Source organism: Vicia villosa, unplaced genomic scaffold (assembly GCF_029867415.1).
Source record: "Vicia villosa cultivar HV-30 ecotype Madison, WI unplaced genomic scaffold, Vvil1.0 ctg.000747F_1_1, whole genome shotgun sequence".
NCBI lineage: Eukaryota > Viridiplantae > Streptophyta > Magnoliopsida > Fabales > Fabaceae > Vicia > Vicia villosa.
The window spans coordinates 536,248-551,152 of NW_026705336.1; the positions used below are offsets into that span (position 1 = coordinate 536,248).

Sequence of the window (14,905 nt, forward strand, 5' to 3'; positions counted from 1 at the left end):
AAATATGTGCTTGTGTATAATTGCCATTATCTCTCACATAATATCATACGGTGTAGTACTCTGGTGTAAATTTTGGTGTAACTATAGCATATCTCTTAAGAAATATATAATGTATTTTTAATAACATTACATTTTTATTTTGTCGTTGTGGTGCTTTATAGAGACTAAAATATGATTTTAAGTTATTTATATGAACGAAAAACATGTTTAACATTTAGAAAATGCATTCTTACCGTCATGATGTAGTTGGTTGTGAAGTTTGACAACGCGTATCGAATAAGAAATTGCACATCAAAAAAGTTTGGCAGGTTTTGTGCAAGTTTGGTGTATAATGTCAGAACGACTATCATTATACTTTTCTAGCCCAAAAACAACATTTTACTATTCTACGCAATTTTCAATTTTATTTATGTTTGGATTAAAAGCCTATTAGGGTTTTTTTGTTTATATATTTAAACACCTTTGGCGTGGCCGTCAGGATCACTATTGATCATAATAAAATTCAATATTTTTGCTCTATCTGATGGGTTCCTGAATTTTACTTGACAGGTTTGTTGCTTGCAACCTCTATTTTTATTCTAGGTTTAACGTTTGCTAATCCGTAGTATTTTCGACTACGTCAGGTTGCATCAGAGCAGGTTCTCTTGTTTCTTTTTGTAGCTTGATCAATCATGGGGAATTAACGAGTGACCAGAGCAGATCTTGAGAGAATTACCACGGTTTTTACCATGGCTCTAACTGCTTTGACTAAACAGGTGGTGGCTTTAGCGACTCACGTGAACAACGCCAACAATGAGAATCAAATAAGCTCAAATAAGCGCCTCGTGAGAGGGACTTGGAGTCTCGTCAGACATGCTCATCTACACGCCTCGCCTGAGGAGATTAGGGTCACGTCAGACAGGCTCATATAAATGCCTTGTCTGAGGGACTTAGGGTCTCGTCAGACAAGCTCGTCTAAACGTTTCTCTTGAGGGGCTTAGAGTCTTGTAAAATAGGCTTATTTAAACGCCTCTTCTGAGGGACTCGGAGTCTCGTTAGACAGAATCATCTGAATGTCGCGCTCGAGGGACTTAAAGTCTTATCATACATTGATCATGTAAACGTTGCGCTCGGGGGACTTAAAGTCTCATTAGACAGGCTCATCCAAGTGCCTCGCATAAAGGACTCGATTAAGAGTCTCATCAAACAGACTCATATATATGCCTCGTCTAAGGGACTTTGAGTCTTGTCACACATTCTCATCTAAACGCCTCTTCCAAGGGACTTAGAGTTTCGTCAGACAGACTCAACTAAACTCCTTGTCTGAGGGACTTAGAGTCTCGTTAGACAAGCTCATCCAAATGTCTCTCCTAAGGTACTCAACTTAGAGTCTCATTAGAAAGGATCATCCAAGTTTCTTGCTTGAGGGATTTGACTAAGAGTCTTATCGGACAAGCTCATCTAAATGTCTTGCCTGATGGACTTAGAGTCTCATCAGACAAGTTCATCCAAGCATCTAATCTAAGAGTCTTGACTAAGAGTTTCATCAGACAAGCTCATCTAAACTTCTCGCCAAAGGAACTTAGAGTCTCATCAGACAGGCTCATCCAAGTGTCTCACGTAAGGGACTCGACTTAGAGTCTCATTAGACAGGCTCATCCAAGTGTCTCGCTTGAGGGACTTGACTAAGAGTCTAATCAACTCATCTAAACACGTTGTCTAATAGACTTAGAGTTTCATCTCGAGTCCCATCAAAAAGGCTCTTCTAAATGCCTCGCCTAACTAACTTAGAGTCTCGTCAGACAGACTCATCTAAATGCCTCTTTTAAAGGACTTAGAGTTTTGTTAGAGAGGCTTATCTAAATGTCTCGCATGAGGGACTTTGAGTCACGTCAATTAGACTCATTTAAATGAATCGTATGGGGGTCTTATAGTCTCATCACACAGGCTCGTCCAAATGTCTCGCCTGAGTGACTTAAAGTCTCATCAAGTAAACTCATCGCCCACATGTTTATGCTCACTGACGCCAAGTCAATTAAGCATTTTTCCCTTTGCCAAGTCTTTGTGCTTGAAGGACTGTGTAGTAATGAGACTATAAGTCTCTTAGGTGGGACAATATCATGTCGCACACGAGGGGATGACATCGCGCGCGACATGCCTGACTCGCCCAAGATAGGAAAATAGGGGTGTTCGTGAGCCGGTTTGGTTTGGTTTCGAGAAAATCCGATGCCCAATCCGATCAAAAATATATGAATTGGTTTGAATTGAATTTGTGCATTTTTGTGATAAAGCCCAAAGCAAACCAAACCAAACCGAAAAATAATGGGTTGGTTTGGGTTGAGTTGATTGGATACATTAAAACAAATGTGCAAAAATATTTTTAAGAAATATCTAATTTACATCAACTAATTTTCTATAATAATATTAAATTCTTAATTTTTCATTTCTCCATATAGGTTGTGAATGTTACAAACAACATTTAATTTTTTTCTCCTTTAAATTGAATATCTAATACTAGTTTCTATGATAACTATCATATAAGTTATATGAATTGGTTGGTTGGGTAGACGGGCTCGCTGGTAGAATTTTGGAAATTTGTTGTCCGAACCAATTAACATCGAGTTTCATTTGTTTGATTCGATTTATTTTAACTAAGAAAATGTCCAACCCAAACACCATGATTTAGTTTGAATTCCGGTTTGGTTTGAATTTTTACGAACCAAAGAACAACCCTATAATAAAACGTGGAAAGTGACGTGTCTTAGTCAAGGATAATGCAAAAAAGGAGTCAAGGGATATAACCCACGTATCCTTAGGAAATTCAAATTCAAAAGTCCATTACCATTACTAGGGTGGGCGATTGCTATTTTTGAGAAACTCTAAATTCATACCCATAAATCTCTACAAATATCTCGACCTTAGGTTCTGTTTGGATAATTTAAAATTAATTAAACGGAACAAAGTAGAATGGAGATGAATGAAATGAGACATAAATTTTATTCTATTGTTTAGATATTTTACAACGGAACAGAATTAATATCTCATTTCACTGCTTGAAAATTGACATTTTTAGTCACACAGAAAATACCTCCAAAACAAGGTTTCTCACCTTTGTGAGTTTGCCCTAAAACTCTGAAACACTAAAATCTTTGTCCACCCCTATCAGGAGTGTTACTCATCAATATTTTTTTACAAGTATACTTATTTACATTGTCTTTTAAGCAGGTCAATCATACTTTTGAAAAGGTTAAACTCATCGTTAAAAATAAAATCAATCCTACTTTTGAAAATATTAGACTCATATCTAAAAATAATCTATAACAAACTAAAGGCTAAACTTAAATTTTAATATTTTTATCAAGATAAATTTAGATTTACTAAAATTTAACTCGACATAATCTATTTCTATCCTTAAATAAAATTAAGAATTTACGTTTTTATAGTCTAGACATAAATATAAAGAGTTAAAAGGTAGTGCACTGACAGTGTAAAATAATTTTACACTGTCATCCAATAGAAAATCATAAATGTGTCATGTCATTAAATTTTTTTTTAATAAAAAAATGGTTTAATTGGATACATGGTGGTGATTGGTTGACAGTGTAAAAATATTTTACACTGTCAGTGCATCACCCATTTTCTCAAATATAAATACTTGAAATAATTTAAGATATTTTTTGTTGTTAAATATTTAATCTTAATTTTAAATTTGCTATAAAATTAAGGATTATGTTAGATGTCATCAATGAATTAGGATTAATTAATATACTAAGGAAAAAGTTGTCAACTAAAAAGGCACCAAAAATTTGGGCAGTCTATATTCTTAACAAATTTTCATCCTTGGAAGTCAAGAATCAAACCTCGAAAAAGGATACTAAGTTATATTATTATTAATTATATCACAAAAATAAAGTTATGTTTTTATTAATAAGACTTTGACTTCGTTTGTTATAAAATTTAAAAAGGCAAATTCTTTGGTACCCTTTAGTTTTAGTTGGGTATCGGTACCCTTAGTGTTAATTGATTTAATGTTTTAAATTTTTTAAAAATAGAATAATAATAATAAATGATGTGGCATTGAATATCTTCATGTGATTGGAGGAATGTACCTGTACCCAACCAAATTCAAGGGTACCAGAGTGTTCACCATTTAAAAAATCGCTTTTATTATTTTAATAGTGTTTTTTAAAATTTTTTATAAAAATATTTTTAAAATCTATTTTGTTTGTTACTTTCAAATATTCAATCAAAATCTTTTAACTCATAAAATTTGTAACAAACCTTATCTTCATATTAAAATTAAAATCTAATAAAATCCTTTTTTCACCCTTTATATCTCAACCGAATAACAATAATATATATAACAACAAATCTACTAAAAATTAAATCACATTAAAATTTCCAAAAACCAGCGTATCTTTGGTTTGTTACTTCACTTGTTTGTTTCTGTCTCCGATTCCACTGAGTCGACTCACCGCCATGGATAAACAATCTTCCACCATCGACCCTTTCCTCCTCGATTATCAACCTTCCGAACTCCGAATCGCTTCCGAATTCTTCTGCACGTGGCTTCCTTTTCTCTCCAAAGATCTCTGCCGCAACTGTTCTCAATCACTCTCCGATCGCATCCGTTCAATCGACCCTGGTAACATAAACCCTAATTTTTAATAGATTTTAATTTTTTAATTTTTTTTGTGTTTTAATGATAAAAATTCATAATTTATTGAATTTTGTAGAGTCTGAAAATGAAAACCGGAACAAGAATTCGGAAGAGGTTAATTTAGATGAAAATTGTGATTGTCATTCTCTTGGGAGCTGGAATGATGGTGTGCAGGGGAATTCGGCTTCGGAAGTTCCGAGTCCGCGGATGTCTTGGGCTGACATGGCTCAAGAAGATGATGAATTTGGTGAAGATGAGATTGGGATTGGGATTGATCGAAACGAAGATAGTACCGTTGTTGGTGGTGTTGTTTTGGGAGAGAATTCTGGTGAGGATAGAGTTGTTGCTGATAAGGCTGTTTTGCCGAGGGAACAAAGAGAGTATATTAGGTTTATGAATGTGAGGCGCAAAAAAGATTTTATTTGTATGGAAAGGATTAATGGAAAACTAGTCAACATTGTTGAAGGTCTTGAGTTGCATACTGGTATTTTTAGTGCTGCTGAACAGAAGAGGATTGTTGGATATGTTGCTTCTTTGCAAGAGATGGGAAGAAAGGGAGAGCTCAAAGGTTTGCATTTTTCTTCTACTTTGATGTTGTCATAACTTTGATCAGATTATTTATATGTTTGTAATGTTCATATGCATATATAAGGTAGTCTCATGGCTAATTGATTCGATCCTATTGCATACAGACACTTGTGATTACGTTTAATTTGTTCATTTTTTTTCAAATTAATACCGATGTCGATGTGTCATTATTGGTTTTGTGTTTCCGGTGTTCGGGCTTCATAGATACAAATAATTAAGATCTGGTTTATTCTATTAAGATTTCATTTAGATATGTAATTGTTGTTATGTGATAAGCGTCTATGCCGATTTATTTATTGAATCATTAATTTCTTATTTTATGAAGATTGTGTTGATAATTCAACTTTGAGATGGAAATTCAAACGGTTAACATGGTTGTAGAATGTGAAACGCACCTTTTAACGTTTAGCGGTTTATAGCACATTGAAAGCATGTCTCATTAAGATTGGTGTTAGGAAGAATAGAAAGAATTAAAAACACTGAGTTTTTTTTGTACAAATTTTGGCCATACAAATTAGCTCCTCAAGGAACAATGCGCCGAAAAACTCATGCCATATTAAAGAAAGGCGTTAACATTAGAAATCATTTCATTATTTGACTCGATTGTTAACTTTTTCAGATCGGACGTATTCAGCTCCTAAAAAGTGGATGAAGGGCAAGGGACGCCAAACTATCCAATTTGGGTGCTGTTACAATTATGCAGTGGTTAGTCTCTCATAATGTCTTTACATTTCTTTCATTAGAAGCATTACAACTAAACTACTATTGTTTAGGGCGTAGGGTAATGTTTGATGAGCTTCGTAAATGGATGTATAACTTTCAAAAATTCAATTTCTGCCTACAGGATAAGGACGGTAACCCACCTGGTATTCTTCACCGTGCATCTATAGATCCTTTACCCGATCTTTTCAAGGTCATCATTCGACGCCTGGTCAAGTGGCATGTACTCCCTACTACTTGTGTGCCAGATAGTTGTATAGTGAATGTCTATGAAGAAGGGGACTGCATACCTCCACACATAGACAACCACGATTTTGTTCGACCATTTTGCACTGTCTCATTTCTTAGCGAGTGCGACATACTTTTTGGATCAAACCTTAGGATTGTAGGTCCTGGTGAATTTGATGGTGTGTTTGCTATTCCTCTACCAGTAGGGTAAGTATTCAATCTTGATTTATTCACTACTCTGTCTATTTTGCTTGTTAACTAGTTCTACATTACATCGGATTCAGCTGAATTACATTATTGATCAACTTGTCGCTCTTATTGAGGATTCAAAATCTTTATAATCTCTCTTTTTTCTCTCCAGATCTGTACTTGTCTTAAATGGAAATGGAGCTGATGTAGCTAAGCATTGTGTACCCGCAGTTCCTGCAAAAAGGTATTTACGGATATGATAGTATACATTCCCTTTTTCTCAATTTTTCTTTTTTAAAAAGGTCATTGATTTGTATTATTTTTTGTGGAAACTTTTGCTAGGATATCAATCACATTTAGAAGAATGGATGAGTCCAAGCGACCTGCCGGTTACGTCCCAGAACCTGATCTTCAGGGGATCCAACCATTGGCATATGAAGCTGAGCAGGAAGAAAGTAACAAATCAAGTGGTGGACACAACAGATCTAATAATCGTCAAATGAGTAGAAATAATGACAGAAGAGGTGGCAGGATTGATGGAATGGGATCTGCACCTAGAAACGATAGATTCTCAGAGCCTCGTGAGTGGTCTCAAAATTCACAAAGATCTGCACCGACTAGAAACAATAGATATTCAGAGCCTCGCGAGTGGAGTCAAAATTCACAAAGATCTGCAACTAGAAACGATAGATACAACGATAGATACTCAGAGCCTCGCCAGTCACCTCAAAGTTCACAAAGATCAAACGATAGATACTCAGAGCCTCGCCAGTCACCTCAAAGTTCACAAAGATCTGCCAATAGGTGGAGTAGGGTAAAGCCGACTAATTAACAAGGAGGCGAGTTATTAGTATCCAAGATTCATACCAGTTCACGTTAAGTGAATTCTACAATCTTTATGCCCGTCACTTGGCAAATAGTCATGGGAGGTTTCTGAACTTTGGTTTTCCGAGAATGTTTTACTCTGCAACAATTTTTGTCATATCGGTGTATGGTTACAATTTGGTCGATTTGCGGCTGCTTTGGCACGTTTAATTACTTAGCCGGACTCGCTGTGTATATTATTAATTTGAGAGAACTTACAACTCAATAATGGTTGCAATTTGGTGAGAAGTTGTTGTATTTGTTGAAATTTTTAGCACCAAGCTAGAATGTAGCTGGGTGATATATTGACTTTTATTTTTTTATAGATTGATGCTTTATACCTAAAAAACATTCATTTTTAAGGTAATAATATTTTGGTTGCTTTGTAAGGTTAGCATTTTGCTATAATTGTTTAGTTTGAGATTTACTGTTGGATCTAATCATTTTGAAATTGCTTGTTTGTGAAAGAATGAATTGAAGTGTGATGTTTAGTTCAAAAAACAAATACTTTTAGGCTCAATTTATTGGTACTTGTTTGTAGCATTAATGAAATAGTGATAATGTAAGAGAAGAAGTACACAGTACACATAAGATAGTTGGCCAAACATGTTAATGTTATGCCAGTAATATAACAGTTTGTGTATTTTGTTCAGAATTTAGAAATGCATGAGGAAAGATAGTTGTGGACCCATTCAACAAAACAGTTTAAATAATTGTACCATGTGTTTTGTCCAAATTCATCATACAATACAATAGAATAAGCAAACATAGTACTATGGTAAATTTCACAGATCTCAACTAATTAAGGTGGTTAGCTTTTTCAAGGTACTTATAGCATCTTTAATAAAGAAAAATTCAGTGATTGTTTAACTTACTTTTTCTGTGGGTGGGTTCAAATTGCCACACAATATGGTATTTTTCAGGGTAAAATGCTGCATTAGGGTATAAAACTGAACAATAATAGTACTATAGTACTATTTAAGTGAGTCTTAAGCACAGACAAATTAATTTTATTTCAATGACATAAAAATAAATAACTTATATTTAACCTCATAAATACAACATCAACCGACTCTTATCTCATTAGGTGGCGTCGGCTATATGGATTAATTTTCAGTAATGTTCTATCAAGGATCATGCTTCTATCTAAATCATTAATCTCGAGATCTTTTCTAATAATTTCTCTTATAGTCTTTCTGAGTCATTATCATTGTTTCTTTTCTCTTCATCTCATACTCTCCTTACTACAGAATATAGAGGTCTTTTCTTTATATGTTCAAACCACCTAAATATATTTTTAACCATCTTCTCTATCCACCCTATCCCATTGAATGCTCTACCTCGGGCCTTCGACATCATACGCTCTACTAAAATAGATTCGCAGAAAACTAGCTTTAGTCGATATTGGTTGGCCTTTCACCCCTAGCCAAAGTCATCTCCGTATTTTACCACATACGTGGGTTCAGTTTAAAGGCCCTATTGCAACACTCTATTATATTTTCATTTATAATTGTATCCGGCCGATATTTGTCACACTTTTTTCTCGTGTTGATTCTTAACTGTCAGCATTTTATTCCGTACAAAATCGTAGGTCTTACTGCAGTTTGATAAAAAATTTCCTTAACTTGAGCGGAGGGCTAGACTTTCCCATGTGTCGTAGAAATGGGTCCAAAATTATGAGGGATCTAATATTTTTTTAATTACAAAAACAATAAATTTTACACCTATTTTTTCAAAAAAATGTGTAAAATCATAATCTGCTTTTATCTATGGTCTTATATTGGTTTTTTAAAATCAGGTGTAAAATCACAATTTTTAAAATTGTATTTTTTTTAATCTAGGCCTTTTTAAAAAAATTACAACGGACCTCCAGACTAATTAGGCCGACCTTTCTTGAGCGGTACCTTCGTATCACATAAAACACTTGGTGTCTTTTTCCATTTCAATCATCCAGTTTGAATTCGATAGTTTACATTCTCTTTTATTTCTCCATCATTCTGTATTACGAACCTAAGATATTTAAACCGTGTGAACTCAGAGATAATATGGTCTCCAACTTTCACCCCTAGGTTAGAAACGCTTCATCTTATGTTTAACTTACATTTCATATACTTTGTCTTACTTCTGCTTAGGCAAAAATCATGCGTTTCTAAAGCTCTTTTCCAAATTTCTAAACTATCATTTAAATCTTTCTTCAACTCTCAAAGAAAGACTATATCATCTGTAAAAAGCATGCATCTCGGTGCTTGCTCTTAGAAGTGTTTCGTGAGTACATTCAAAATTAAGGTAAAAGGTAAGGCGTAGAATTGAACCTTGATGCAAACCAATTTTAATGAGAAAACCGCTACCATGTGTCCGAACACTAGTCGATACCCCTTTATACATATTTTGGACAACTCGAATATATGCAATCCTAAACGCTTTCTTCTCTATGGTTTTCCACAAAATCTCTCTAAGAACTCTATCATTCGTCTTCTCCAAGTCAATAAAAATTAAGTGAAAGTCTTTTTGGTCCATCCGATACTACTTTATCATACGTTATAATAGATAAATCGCTTTCATGATAGGCTTTTTTGACTTAAAATCAAATAGATTCTCGATTATTTGAGTCTTTTTCCTTAATCTTTGAAGTAAAAAAAATTAACAAAAGTCTCTGGACAAAACACGTCCTGCACCGCTTTTAAAGTGGATTGGGTAGGATAGACCAATTTAAATAATTGAGACGAAAACTTCGACCCAACCTACTAAAATGGTGAGTTAAATGAACCGACCTGTCGAACCTGACCTATTTTGCCATCTCTGTACATAGGACGTATCACATTATTATCACTACTATAAATGATTTTTCAAGCATTTGATTCTATGAAGTTATATTTCTAAGTTTTAAGTTCCATTAGTGCTTCTGTAAATTGTAATGCTAAAACAATTCTTTTCCTATATTTGCAAATTGTTCTTTTTACCCTGCACTACAAGAAATAGGGATATCAAACTGAATTAATGCAAGCCATTGAACTAATCCAACTTCAATTTATTTGGTTAACATACAGTATTTAATTTGGATTAACATCATGTGTGATTAATTTAATGTTTTAACAACAGGTTTGTCATAACATCTTATGAGCGTATAGTTTAGTTTATAGTTTATAAATCTATATGAGAATAAAAATTTGGTTGATAAAGATTTTTTAATCACGAATTTATAGTTTATTTTACTAATTTATAATTTATTTTTTAAATATTATTTTAAATAATATTTAAAAATTTATTAAATTGATATTGATAATAAAATTGTATAATTATTAAATTAATTTTAATTGGATGACTCGGTTTTTAAAAATCTAATAACATGACATTTAAAAAATTTCTAAAATATCATAGACTAAACTGATTTTTAATTAATAATTTTTTCTTTCGTAAAAGGTGATAAATTTTGATTGATGAAATTCTTTGTTTTTATTATTTTCTAAATTTTAATTGGTAAAAACTACTATTAATTTTAAAGTTTTCTTATTGTTTAAAAAAAAGTATAAAAACACATCATTTTAACTTTTAAGAAGGTAAAAAAAAACATTAATCCATTAGGTTTATAAAACTTCTAGTTCATCAAATTTGGTTCATGTTGGTTCTCAATGATTAAATAAGATGATTAACCGTTATTATATTTTTATGTATGAAGAATGGAAAATCCTAATAACTAATGTGCAAAGTCGTATCAAACATTTTTTATATTTCCAAAAAAATTCCCAAGTTTATAATTATTCATTGCAATTTTTTGTTTTCGCTACTTTGTGTGGATACTTGTACCTGAAAATGGCTAACTGGGGTGCATTTTATGAACCCTGTTCGGAAAACTATGAACTTGTATGTGATACACTAAACTGAAACCACACATGAATCAATCAATGCTGTAACCATTGTTTGGAACTAAGTGAGAGTTTTTATTTTCAAGGAATAGCTGTCATAAAAAAGTTGTCCTATAAACTTTTGAAGAAATCTATAGTTTCAAATAATGAAGAATACACAACTATTCACCAACTGAATATCCATCTAAACATACATGAATTCACCACCTCGAAGAGCATTTGCAGCTCCTTTCCTCTCCTCTTCAGCTTCCTTTTCACGTTCCTTCCAGCTCTCATAGGCATGATCATCAGTTTGCAGCTCATGACGACAGATTGGACAAGAATTGTGCTCGTCCTGCAACATAAAGGACAACAAAATTGAACAAACTTTTTAGTTAATAATATCATTCTTCCATGTATCTCCATATTATCAACTGCAAAAAGGTTGGTTTTAAAAGGGTAAAACAAAACTCAGTACATAAGTGAAGTTCTAAACAATACCAGCCAAGGTTTTAGACATGGTGGGTGGAATGTGTGCTTGCACGGTAACTCTTGCATTTGGTCGTTTAATGCCAGATTTTCCCTGCAAATGGCACACTCTGCATCTTTCCCCATATTAGCAAGGATCTCCTCTGTGAGAGTAATGACGGGAAGTTTCGCCACAACTGCTTTACTTGCCGGAGGAACTCTTGGAGCTACAGGACCATCATTCTCCATCTAACCATTTTTTTTGAAAAAAAAACAGAGAAACAAATCACCCTCAGTATGTTAATGTTTCAAACAATGCCTAAGCTGCATAGTACCTCTTTCATTTACTTAGAGAAACTGAGTCTAGAAATTCAAAGCCATGTTATTATTTAAGAGAAATAAATGAGGCCAAAAAGAGGTTATAAGAGATACTTGAAAAGACTTAGGAAATATACCAGTGGCACAACTTCTTCCAATCTATTTCTAAGCATTTCAAGCACACTAGCAACATTTTCTGTCGTGGCTTCATTTGTTGCTAAACCTTGAGAGGATTCAGCTTCAAATAGACTAGCAGCTGCTGTCAAGAGGTTTGCCTGCACCAACCATTCAGGCTGTGGTGGCTCTTGATCTACCGTAAGGTGCCCCTCAAAAAGGTATCCTGAATCAACACAAAACGTGATAAACACACGAAGGTAAAAAAAAGCAAACTATTTAAAATTTTCGAAAGCACAAAACTCATCAACATGAAAAACTACATATGTGACACATCAAGATAGTAAAAGAAAATCACCTCTGTTTTCACGAGTCTCAGCAGGTCGCAAAGTTTGTGAAGGGTTGTCTTCTAGATGCAAATGTTCCTTGGCCTGATCAATGCAAGCCTTCAAGTGCACCTTCTCAGAAGGTTCGGAAACAAACAATATAGCCTGCTCAAAAAGGCCTAAGCCAGCACTCCAGAAACCGGGTGCTGTATATCTCGTCTTCAACACCGTAGCAACTCTGCATATAACAGTATAAAACTGGAAATCACCAGCAACACCTCAGTCAGTTCATTATATTTTAATTATCCATCAAATCAAACAATAACCAGAGCAGTCATTTCCGAATAAAACAAATAACTCAACTCATAAAATGTTCATAAATCAAAGCATTGTAAATTTAAGGGGTAATTTAGTCCAAGCAAATTCAAAATCAGTTCTTTTAGAGCAAACATAAATAAACATAGAAAAATAAACAAAACCCAGAATCTTAAAAATTAAATTGAAGAATTCAAATCAGCAACTAATTACACAATCAATGGAGAGAAAATTGAAAATGAAAGGAGCATACTGATTTACGTAGAGAGGTAGAAGCTGATGGGTACGTGCTCTGGAGCAGAGATTTAAGAGATGAAACAGCGTCTTCGAATTTCTGCTTCTTCCCCAATTGTTTCTGCAATTCTTCCAATTCGTGTTTAACTGAATCCTCGGAAGCCATTGGATTCTTTTCTTTGTGATTACGAAACTTGAATTTGAATAATTCAGGTTGTTATTGAAATTCAAAACCCTTTTTTGTTGTTCCTCTTTGTGTTTGTGATATTTTTATATCGTTTGTTTGAGCAGCGATTTTCTTCGGGAAGGGGAAACAGAAGGGAATGATCGTCTACAAACGACCCTACTGTTATCTCGGTAGGTTGTCGAATCATATTTGCCGACTTAAATTATTTTGTAAATATTATTTAATTATAAATAAATTTTCTATTTCTTAAATACGTAACGTTAGCAATAGATTAATCTTTTGTTTTTTTTAGAGATTAATCATTTGTATGATAATCATATATGATCTATGCATTATAATCATTTGTTATTTTATAAATGGTTAAAGACAAACAATCAATATTATACTCCCTCCGTTTTTTATTATAAGTCGTTTTAGACTTTTCACACAGTTTAAGAAAAATAATAATTGTTGTATGAAAATGAGAAATTATAAAGGTTTTTACAAACTTATCCTTCATTAATGACATATGGAAGATAAATTTATATAATTGAAAGGAGAGAGAATAATAAATATTTAAGGATATAATAGAAAAGTAGCATTAATTATTCATTGGAATTGTAAAGCGACTTATATTTAAATACAATTTTTTTTCCAAAACGACTTATAATAAAAAACGGAGGGAGTAAGTATATAACAATTATTGGGGTCAATTTTGATCCAAATTTCATTCAAGCCGCTTCCTCTTTTCTCAATTATGAGAGTGTCTTATCTTTTTTTGTATTTTTTGGGATTTCGGTTGGTGTTAATCCTAGAAGATGTTCGGTTTGGAGGCCAATTATGGATAAACTTAGAAGAAGATTAGGCGGTTGGCATCACAAACACTTGTCTATTGGTGGGAGAGTGGTTCTTTTGAATTTCGTTTTGTCTAGCCTTCCGATTTTCTTTTTCTCCTTTTACAAGACTCCCAAACCTATTATAAAAGAGATCATTTCTATTCAACATTCTTTCCTTTGGGGTGATGAGGAGGGGAGGAAGAAGGTGTTTTGGATTAGTTGGGATAAAGTGTGTTGTGCTAAAAAAGAAGGCGGGTTAGGGGTGAAACATTGTGGAAGAATCAATCTAGCCCTCCTTTATAAATGAAAGTGGAGAATTTTGAATGGAGGGAATTTTTTTTGGACTAACTTTCTTTCTTGTAGGTACGGCGATATAAAAAGAATAATGTTTATTGCTCAATCCTTTTACTCAAGAAGCAAAGTCTCTCTTTGGTGGAGGGATATTTGTGTGACTGGTGTGGACACTTCATCCTCTTCGACAAATTGGTTCAACTCGTCTATTTCTTTTAAGCTTGGATCGGGTTCCTTCTTGAAATTTTGGTTAAATTGTTTGTTGGGTAACACTCCGTTTTGCACATCTTTTCAGGATTTGTTTCTTTTAGTTGATGATTCTCATTGCAAGGTTGCGGACATGGGTTATTGGAATGGGGATACTTGGAGGTGGCATGTGCCTTTTTTGGTCCGGCCTTTGAATCGGGCAGCCGCGGTGCAACTTAATGATTTATTGACTCTTCTCATTTTGGTGCAACCCAATCGCTTGGAAAATGATGGTTTTAAGTGGTGGCGTCATGTTTCCGGTTTTTCGATTAGTAATGCTTACGATTCTATTTCTTTGAGTGCCTTCCCGTTTCCTTTTGACTATTTCAAATGATTGATTTGTCCTTTATGCCTTAATGTCGAGGAAGATTTAAACCGTATTTTCTTTGCTTGTTCCTTCACTAATTTATGGTGGAGCAAATTGCTCCTTTGGTTAAGATTGTTTGATGATTCCTTGGTTGACTCGATTTTGGACCGTCTTTGTTGGTTGGAGGAGCATTGTAGAGAGGTCTGTAGGGTTG

At 33.9% G+C, this 14,905-nt stretch overlaps 2 protein-coding genes across 2 annotated transcripts; one reads left to right on the plus strand and one right to left on the minus strand.

Annotated features, from left to right (window-relative positions):
- The first annotated feature begins 4,349 nt into the window (after positions 1–4,349).
- LOC131630920 (RNA demethylase ALKBH9B-like) lies at positions 4,350–7,625 on the plus strand. The gene is made up of 6 exons (XM_058901666.1): positions 4,350–4,624; positions 4,716–5,207; positions 5,847–5,932; positions 6,072–6,382; positions 6,537–6,608; positions 6,707–7,625. Exons 1-6 carry the CDS (start codon positions 4,459–4,461, stop codon positions 7,194–7,196), a joined length of 1,617 nt encoding a protein of 538 aa, XP_058757649.1. The 5' UTR covers positions 4,350–4,458; the 3' UTR covers positions 7,197–7,625.
- A 3,306-nt stretch (positions 7,626–10,931) lies between these two features.
- On the minus strand, positions 10,932–13,191 carry LOC131630893 (E3 ubiquitin-protein ligase AIP2-like). Its single transcript, XM_058901635.1, has 5 exons — positions 12,865–13,191; positions 12,329–12,554; positions 11,994–12,196; positions 11,572–11,787; positions 10,932–11,425 (listed from the first exon to the last, which is right to left on the minus strand). The coding sequence occupies exons 1-5, from the start codon at positions 13,009–13,011 to the stop codon at positions 11,276–11,278; spliced, it is 942 nt and encodes a 313-aa protein (XP_058757618.1). The 5' UTR covers positions 13,012–13,191; the 3' UTR covers positions 10,932–11,275.
- Positions 13,192–14,905: the final 1,714 nt, after the last annotated feature.

Coding starts and splice junctions, on each gene's coding strand:
- LOC131630893 (XM_058901635.1), bottom strand. CDS start 13,011: ATGGCTTCCGAGGATTCAGTTAAACACGAATTGGAAGAATTGCAGAAA. Junction 12,197..12,328: donor TGAGACTCGTGAAAACAGAG/GTGATTTTCTTT, acceptor GTGTTGATTCAG/GATACCTTTTTGAGGGGCAC. Junction 11,426..11,571: donor CATGTCTAAAACCTTGGCTG/GTATTGTTTAGA, acceptor TTTATGTTGCAG/GACGAGCACAATTCTTGTCC.
- LOC131630920 (XM_058901666.1), top strand. CDS start 4,459: ATGGATAAACAATCTTCCACCATCGACCCTTTCCTCCTCGATTATCAA. Junction 4,625..4,715: donor CATCCGTTCAATCGACCCTG/GTAACATAAACC, acceptor TGAATTTTGTAG/AGTCTGAAAATGAAAACCGG. Junction 6,383..6,536: donor GCTATTCCTCTACCAGTAGG/GTAAGTATTCAA, acceptor TTTTCTCTCCAG/ATCTGTACTTGTCTTAAATG.